At 41.4% G+C, this 9,634-nt stretch overlaps 1 protein-coding gene across 3 annotated transcripts in view; it reads left to right on the top strand.

Moving 5' to 3' along the window:
• Window positions 1-1,666: 1,666 nt before the first annotated feature.
• LOC147887329 (agamous-like MADS-box protein AGL11) overlaps window positions 1,667-9,634 on the top strand; it is a 31,695-nt gene continuing 23,727 nt past the window's right edge. For all 3 annotated transcript variants that reach the window (XM_087394768.1, XM_087394767.1, XM_087394769.1), the window contains exon 1: window positions 1,667-2,036. In XM_087394768.1, coding sequence (XP_087250894.1) covers window positions 1,717-2,036 — 320 coding nt within the window. In that variant the 5' untranslated portion in view covers window positions 1,667-1,716. The remainder of the gene's footprint in view (window positions 2,037-9,634) is intronic.

The following is a 9,634-nucleotide window of genomic DNA, read 5'->3' as shown; positions in this document are numbered from 1 at the left end:
AGTTCCTACAAGAAGGGGTGATGCAGTTGGAGTAGGAAGCTAAGCAAATCACGTAAGTATGAAGGTCAATAGCATCATGCTCGAGTAGAAACAACGAAGAGGAATATCTCCCAAAACCAAAAAGGTCAAACAACGACATGTGAAGGGTTATTTCAGATCTTGCTCTGATACCACTGCTCTGATACCACTGTAGGGACACGATGCTAAGGTGGGTGAAAGAATGTAGCCATGACAGAAAGAAGGGAAACCACATGAATGAATTCTGTTTGATAAATGAAGATAAGCCACATACATATAGCCCCATGGACTTCATCCTTGACAGTATAGATGATGTCATGTCCATGATCTCCACATCATAGATGTTGTCATGTCCATGATCTCCACTCTAAAAGGTCACCTCACCCTTCAAGGACTCCAAGTACCAAATATCTTACACCACTCTCACACCACACTCGAGGACACACATTGAAATACCAACACTAAAGACATTAGTATTTGAAGATACAAAGTATGGCTGAGCTTTTCTCTCTTACATTGATTTCACGAGAATTACATTTTCATCCATCATTCATTCTTCTTCCTTCATTTTCTCTCCTCTTGATTATCTTGTCTTCTAGTTGATGGCTACTTGATAGTGATGGCTATCTCTCCTTTATTTTTCTCTCCTCTCCATTATTTTTCTCCATTATCTTGTCATCTAGTTGATGACTAGCTAATAGTGTTGCAGAGGTAATTTGTGAGGAAGAAGATGTATCTCGATTGTCAAGGGTGGTAGGTTGGTGATAACATGTCCAATAAAGGCATCCTGAGGGACAAGTGGTTTTGAGGAACCCATTGAGATTGTATGGATAGTTTTGTACCAATATGTCCAAGAGTGAGGGAGGCCGGTTACACAGCGAGGTTGTGCCCACCCAAGCTGCTAAAAAATATGATAACACTGTAACACATCGAGGTGCCATTGATCACACACTTGGGCCGCCAATTCCCCTCAACCCAAGCACTTTAGCGGGGAGGTTTCTTCTCATAAATTAAATACATCTACAACATGTGGGGCTTGAACCCACAACATGATGCCACGCATGCAAAATATTTGCCACCCACCTGCTGCACTGGTAGTGTGTATGCTATAGCCCCTACTAGTGTTCTGACTTGCGCGGGTGCTTTGGGTGTTTAAGAGGCTGGCCCCATACCATGGAAAGATGGGGTACGGGATAGTTTATTTGGAGGCTGCAAAACATCGGACAAGGAACTGCAGGGTGAGTGAAGAAACTATAGAACGTTTGGAGATCGCAAGATAGGCATGCATCCTCAAACAGAGGGGTGGGATGCCCCCGCTCCGAATGCAGGGTGCGTGAACAAACCATAGAACATTTGGAGACCGTCACATAGGCGTGCATCCTCGAACGGAGGGGTGGGACGCCCGGCCCCAACCGCCCACTTTTCCCGACGCTGTTCGGTGGAACCAGTTACAGGAGCGATGGCGGACTTGTCGAGGCTCTCTCTAACTACCCTGAATGGGAAGGGGAAAGGGACGCCACCAACCCAAGTGTACTGGTGGTCCAGTTAATAGCAAAACCGCTTCTCAACGCAAGCGGTATTCGCCACGTGATAAGAAAGCCATAGCCAAACTTCCGCAGCCAGCAACGTAGCAACGTACTACGTAGCTTCTCATCTCATCTCTACGGAGCCTCCACTGCGTCGCCCTCCGCCCCTACCATGTCCGACCTCAGCATTGTCGTCCAAGATCCGAGTAGTATTAATCATGGCACACCCTCTCTCCATCACCCTCCTCATCAGACCACCCGTAAAGATAAAGTCTCCCGTGCTAAGCACGTCATCACAGAGGGTTTCTCCGTTGCACGCGGAAAAATTCAGATCCGCAGAATCGAGAATACCCCCAGCAGGCAAGTCACTTTCTCGAAGCGCCGAAACGGGTTGCTTAAGAAGGCTCACGAATTGTCGGTTCTCTGCGACGCCGAAGTAGCCCTCATCATCTTCTCGTCCACAGGAAGACTTTATGAGTTTTGCAGCTCCAGGTATTTTTCTCGCAGCTTCTTTAACTACCGTACTCGCCAATGTTTTTCCTTTGAAAGATCAAAGCCTGCGATGCTTATGTGCTTCGACCCCAGGGAGACAAATGTACTCAGCCCTAATGGGTAGCTTCGTTCACGCTGTCCACCAAAAGGTCAACCTTGAAGCTTCGACAAAGTTTCGATTACCTTTTGTTTTATCATCTCACAATGTCAGTACAACGCCTACTCGATTTTTTCTCACCCATCACGCCTATAAACCACAACAATTTGGAGATCGAAGCTCGGAAATCTCTCATTATCTCGTGATAACACGTGGCAATCATCGGATTTTCCCACATGTTGATTGATGCTTGATTGTGGAGCAATGCCATATTTTGATGCGCAAACCTTTCAATTTGGATCTCCTCTGGGTCGGACTTGGGGTTACTTAGAAGATTGCCATATTGGCAGTGCCGCAGCCCTTGTTGCCATTGAAACAATAGAGATTCGATGGAAGTTGCGAAGACTCCAATGAAAAAATCTAAGAAGAGATTCCCTCATTCTCAGAAAGATGGATAGAGGATTTAGAATAGTTAGCAAGCATAGGGCTCTCGACTAGATTTTTAGGCAGGTAGCATTGTGACATAAAGAAATTTGGCCTCTCATGAAGCCACGTGTTATTATTTTACATTTATTTTTGAAAATTTCTCTTTGTTTTCTAAAGAACAAGAAAATCTCCCACCTTCAAAGTAACTGTTCATTCCTTCTTTTCCTCATCGTGATCATCGTTCAAGAAGAGTGTGTTCATTCCTTCTTGGTGAGATGTGTTAATTTGTAGAGTGGAGAGCTTGACGAAGCTCCTGCTATGGCGGTCGCTGCCTTTTAGAGTGGAGAGCTTGACGAAGCTCGAGCTATGGCGGTCTCTGCCTCTTTCTTCCTCTTATTTTGCCTTCCTTTCTTCCTCAATTCTTTCGTTTTTTCCACCTTCCTTTCCTTCCTCTCTCTCCCCTCCATCCCTCTCCCCCTCTCCCATCGATCTTTGCTTCCCTCATCCCCCCTTTCTCCTCCCTCCCCGTATGACATTCCCCTCCCTGCCTGTTTGTTTCATTGCTTGCCTTTCCCTCTTCCTCTCTGCTCGTATACCTGCTCATTGCAATTGCACGACTTATCGGATTTGTTCTCTTGCAGGTTTCACCCATTGCCACTTCTCAAGTTTAACGCGTTTGGATCGCCTTGCTTTGGGGCTCCTTAATCAATTGCAATGAATGAGGTCTCTTATCATCACTATTCGAGGTCATACTAAGTGCTATGATTGGGGCTCCACTGAATCCCAAAGCTATGATTGGTTGATGGCCTTGACAAAAGGCATTTAGAAAATGGGAAGAGGAGGAACCTTGACATGGGAGAATGTTGGAAGCATAAGGGATGACATGTACGGTGTCTTAGGATGCATTGACAAGCTATGTGACATGGTCAAAGCACTCTAATCTACTAGCATCAGCTTCCTTGGACCATGCCCATATCCTTCCACATGGAAAGAGAGATCCATCTCTCATCATGAGAGTTCTATGCCATTGAAACAAGAGAGAACCATGTCAACATGGAAATAAGAAAAGAGAGAATTTTCCCATATCGCTCATTGTGAGAACCATGCTTATAACCCACCACATGAAAACCAAAAAAAGAGAAAACCATGTCTATAACCCCCCACATCAAAACCAAGAGTGATGAGCTTATTCATATCGATCATGGAGCTATGGGGGGTAGTTAAAAAAAGAGATAGCATGCTTATAACCCCCATGCTTCATGGAACTAAGAGTGATTTTCATCTTGTTCATTACTGGATTGTGCAGCACAATGTATAATATATAGCCTCCAATGTATTTCAAACATGTTAAGCATAATCTTTCAAAACATGCTTCTTTCTTAGTCAATTCATATTCAATAAGTTAGTCTAGAGGAAGTAGCCTACATGTCTCTTGGTTTCTAAATTCTGTGAGTTAGGAATGTTAGAAGGGTACTTATTATTGATTCCATATGTCTTACAGGCAAATAGGGCATGATAGCAAATAGAGGGCAGGGTAGCTCTCATGTGAGACTAAATGAATTTCATGCAGAAGTTGGATAGGAATTCTTTACGGGTAGGTAAGCATACATGTGATGCTAAAAGACTTTCATACACAAGTTAGATATGACTTTTTTGAGACATGTATTAAAAATCCCCTTGAGTTCATGTTTTGAGTGGAGTTACTCTTCTCATGTCTAGCACTTTCGTGTTCACCTTATGATGCAACATAGAGAGAACACAAGTCTCAATATAACACAAAATGACAAATTGGATACAAATATTTCTTGGCCAAATCCTATTGATATCTTTGTGGATTTTTCCATTTGTACTTTCATAAGAGCCTTGAAGTCATGTCATAAGTGTTGCTTCATGGATATTGCATTAGCATGTGGCATCAAGGCCCTATGAATGGGAATGACATGCTAACTAAGCTATCATGTCATGCTATATGTATTTATTAGTGGAGTGGGTGGGTGTGTGTGAGGTGTGCGTGTGTGCTCGCATTGGCGTATGTGTGTGTGCATGCAAGTGTATGTATGCACATGTGCACACATATGTGTGTGTGTGTGTGTGTGTGTGTGAGAGAGAGAGAGAGAGAGAGAGAGAGAGAGAGAGATCCCCTCTAGAGTATGGTATGTATTCAAGCATGACACTTGCGGTGCAGAGCTTGTGGGATCCGATGTAGCTCTTTATCTATATATGTCCTTGCTCCTCTAGATGTTGTTGCCCTTATTGGTTCTAATGTTGGATATTTGCCCATTGATGTCCATGTTGGGTTTTTCCCTTGTGGTATGTGAAGGGTCAAGGCCATGTGTGTGCGGGTCTATCCCTTGAGAGTGTGAAGGAATAGATTAGATTAGATTGGACTCATGTGTGACCTCATTAATGAGGGGTGTATGTGTGTGTGTGTGCATACGTGGAAGATAAGACTAGCAAGCCTACAAATCTAGCACATGAAATCTCCTTGAGATAACAAGCAATCCAGTGAGTTATGTCCCTACATGTCTCCTCTCTCATTACCTTGTCTACCTTGATTCTACAATTGGTACCAAAGTGTCGAATGTATCTCGTTGAGTAGTGGTCTTCAAGAAAATCAGCTTGCATGACAGTTGCACCCTTGTGCAAGAAGGGACAAAGCTAGATACGCCCATAGGATCATAGTACACAAGTTTGGAATTACTATATAGAAGGATGCACATAGATCCATAGGAGAGACTTGATCTCTTGGACTAATTTGCCGCTCCTACAGGTTCATCATTCTTTTGCAAAATAGTCACACGTTTTTTAATGCTAACCTAAGCCTTTGATCAAGGTTCCCTTTTTGAAGATGGACATGCTTTGGGTGATGTGCCACCACATGGAGGCCAAATCAAAGGCCAATATACTCTAAGATCACAAGCTCAAATTCACTTCCCCACTAACTTTGTCTCCACCGGATGATATTAAGTTCAAGGATTATACTGATTTGATAATAGCTTGTGTCATCATCTATTATTTCTATAGTTGCTTGGCTTGGAAAAGGTTGTAGTCATTGCCAAGCCATTGACATTGAAAGTTTAGTCCCTTTTTTTTCGTGGTCCAAATGCTAGTTGACACCATCACTTCCAATTTAGGTCAACATTATCTCTATTTCTCCCAATTCTTATGGGCTTCTCTTCATCTTCTCTGAGTCAAAAACTGCAATTTTGACTTCTCAGATTCTTACTCTCTCCACAATGTCGACTTGCTTTCTCCATGACTTTGACTTGATTTCTCTGAAAAAGCTTCCAAATGTTTCCTACGGTCCCCTCATACTAGCACGTGGTTGATTTAAGACCCCCCTTTATCTCCTCTCTTTGGCTAAGGTTTTTAAGGAGGTCAACAATAAGATGATGAATCCTTTCAAAGGACAAATTGGTTGTCTACCATTTGGGACCTAATACCTTGGCAAAAAGTACTTTTATAGCTCAAGTCTAGCTATCCATTGCACTACAAGATTTGGTTTCTTATATCAGCATCATTTCTTGCTTGACAGTTTCATGGCCCACATGCCATCTGCTTATAGATTTGACTTGAATATTATAGTTTTTCCATCTACTTTTGGGAGTATCCTTCTTAATAACCTCAATGAAGAACCCTTTAGGGACACTATTCAAGCTTTGAAATCATGATGAGAAATGTTCTATGAAGAGATGGTAGCTATCTTTATGAACAAAGACTGGCATAAGCTTGACATTGATATTTCTTCGTAGTTGTAACTCACCAAAGATAGAGAAAAGAGACATAGCTATTGTAAAATTCTTGGTCACATGATGGACTAGTGCTACAAGAAAACAGTCTAACTCCAAGATGATTGCAAGTCATCCATAATCAAAGAAAATGTAATGGTAGAGTCATTGTTGGCTCATTGTCATTTAATAGTGATAACAATGTGATGAATGGGATTTAAAGTCATTTTCCTCTTCCAAATACTATGTGTATAAGTCAGTAAGGGTCCTCTACCCTAGGTCATCCCTGAAATATATATAGTGTGTTTTTTATGTCTTGTGTTTCTTCAGGGGAAGTATTTTTTAAAGGGGAGACTAATGGAAGTTGTGGATCTTATCCCATGGCCTTGATTTGAGTCCAAGTGCCATGCTTAATTATGAACCTCTAGCTATGTGGATATACATTTGGTGCTTTTTGGTTGTAGCTTGTTTCTCTCTTTGTCTAGTACATGCGCATAGCATTCACACCCAAATGTTCTAAAGTGGGAGATAGATGGCTTCTTACTGCTGTAAGCCTCATGTGGTGTTTTACCTTTGAGTGCCTTTGTATAGGTATGATTAAGGATGTAAACCGCAGTATTGACAGCCTCAGTCCCAAAAAGGATTTAGCAGTCCAACACCTTTCAACATACACCTCCCCATCTCCATGGTGGTCTACATTCGGCATTCAACAATTGAATTTTACCGAGGCGTATGTAGTGTTGTCATTTGTCGCTTGATCCCTTTGCTCTTGCAAAAATCTCCAAACTTTGTAGAAACAAACTCACCACCACCATCCGATTTGATTTTCTTCACTTTTCTCCCTATTTCATTTTCAACAAGCTGTAGCCATTCTTTCAATTTACCAAGAGCTTGAGCCTTTTTGCAAAGAAAGTACACCTACATCTTTTTACTATAGTCATCAACAATCAATAAAAAATAGGAAGATCCCCGCAAGGCCTGTGTAGGCATCTTACCGCACAAGTCAACATGCACCAACCCTAGAGGAGCGTTTGCTCTATTCTTGCTTTCTTGTGGGAATGCCTTTCTATGTTGCTTACCCATCATGCAAGCTTCACATGGTTCTTTGATTTCTACTACTACAGGTAAGTGAGCAACCATACCTTACTTCTACATCTCCTTTCACACTGCAAATCTGATGTGGCCGAATCTTTCGTGCCAAAGTCTACTTGTGCCCACTCCAGTGGTGGCTATAAGAGCACTTAGCTCATACAAGTTGTTCCTCCTTACTCCTATGCCAACAAGATCTGTTGGCCCCCTTGGGACCCCCCAGCTGGGGACTAGTTGGCCCCAAGGCCCCAGCAAGAATAAGGACCTCTCACACAATCACCTTTCTACCATCAACGGTCTCATTGATAGACCTCATCTGACATGTAAGTCAAGATCCATCCAATGTCCCAGGCTCACACATGGCTTTTCCTCATATGGGGGCCTTACAAATTGAGCACCTTGGACCACTGGTGGTTACCAGAAGGCTGGGGCATTGAGCATATCTAACAAGACAAATATGCATATCATCTAATCAATAAGAATGTGCAAGATGTCATGCTAGGATAGCTTAATACAACCAAGACATCAAAAGAAGCATGGGATATGTTCGAAACTCTCTATGAGTCCAAGAAACCAAATCAACTAGAGTTTCCACAATAGTAGTGAAACCAGTCGTGCTTACATACTCAAGATCAAGGATTATAACAATCAACTCGCAACAGTAGGAGAGACCATGAATCCCACAGAAATGGTTCAAGTCATTGAGACTATTGCCATTCAATGGCAAATTTCGACACTGGAAGAACTACATTCAGTTTTACTTGGTGAGGAGCTCAGGACGCAAGCCATTCATGCATGTAAAGGTCATTTCAATGATCAAGCATTCATAGCTTCAGATAAAAGTAGAGGCAGAGGTAGATCATTCTAGCAAAGTGGTCAGCATCAAAGTTAAAATCAGCATCAAAGTCAAAATCAACATCTACATCAGCCTCAGCATCAACAAAGAGAATATCATTCCAATCGAGAAAGGTCCCAAGGACGAGGAAATAAATCTACCAATGTGTCAAACATTCAGTGCAATTGTTGTCATAAGTTTAAAAACTATGAAATATATTTCCATAAGAAACAGTACGATCAAGGCAGTCAATGCAACAGCAATCGAGGAAATTTTCGAGAAAGAGGAAATCATCGCAGTGGACATTCCAATCACAGTCATTATACAAATGAACCTGAGAATATGTTCCTTGCAAACGGGGATATGCAACACACTAAAATAGTGTATCGTGACATAGATTGCACTTCAAAAAGAAATTTAGTTATCAAGTCAACCAAGCAGATCAAGATCATTGGTACATCAATAGCGGTGCATTATCTCATATAACAAAGCATCAAGAATGGTTCAAAGAGATGAAACCATTAGAAGGACATAAGAATGCCATCTACATGAGTAAGAATCTTGTCAGTAGATCAGATGATGCAACACAACTATTGAGTCATCCTTGATGGAGATGAATGCATGATCATAGAAAAATCCAGAAGATATCAGCTAGTAGGAAAAGCATTCAAGGAAGGATGCTTGTTCAAAATGCTAACTACAATATCAGATTTTCATGCCATGTTAACTTAACTGCAACAAATAACACTTTTCACAAAATGGCATAAGAGATATGGACATGTCAATTTCAAAAGCTTGATAGAGCTAAGAAATCAGATTATGGCAATTGGAAAGCGAACTAATTTCAATAGAAGCACCTCTCGAGCAAGAGGTATTATTGATTTGATTCATACAGATGTACAGGGTCATGCCCAGACCCGTAGCATCAATGGTTCACTTTACTACTTGACTTTCGTCGATGATTATAGAAAATATTGATTTAGTCTACTTTTTGAAAGAGAAATATGAAACGTTTTCTAGGTTTCAAGAATTCAAAGCCATGGTAGAAAACTAGATAGGCAGAAATATTAAAGTCAATAGATAAGATAGAGGAGGTGAATATATGTCTTCAGCATTCATGAACTTTTGCATAAATAATGGCATTCAAAGACAATTCACATGTGCAGATACTCCTCAGTAGAATGCAAGAGTTGAAAGGAAGAATGGCACTTTAATACTTGCTTAATCGGCTCTGACCAAACCGATTCAAGATATGACACCTTATGAAGCATTCACTAGACACAAGCCATGCATTGGGCACCTTCCCATATTTGATTGCATAGAATATGTTCAAATATATGATGATCATCACAAAAAATTAGATGCGAAGTCATGTAAATGCATCATGGTTGGCTACAGTGAAGAGAGCAAAGCATATAAATTT

Source organism: Dipteris shenzhenensis, chromosome 23, assembly GCF_047967505.1.
Source record: "Dipteris shenzhenensis isolate YYH24624 ecotype China chromosome 23, Dip_SZ_1.0, whole genome shotgun sequence".
NCBI lineage: Eukaryota > Viridiplantae > Streptophyta > Polypodiopsida > Gleicheniales > Dipteridaceae > Dipteris > Dipteris shenzhenensis.
This window is presented reverse-complemented; position numbering and strand designations above follow the sequence as displayed.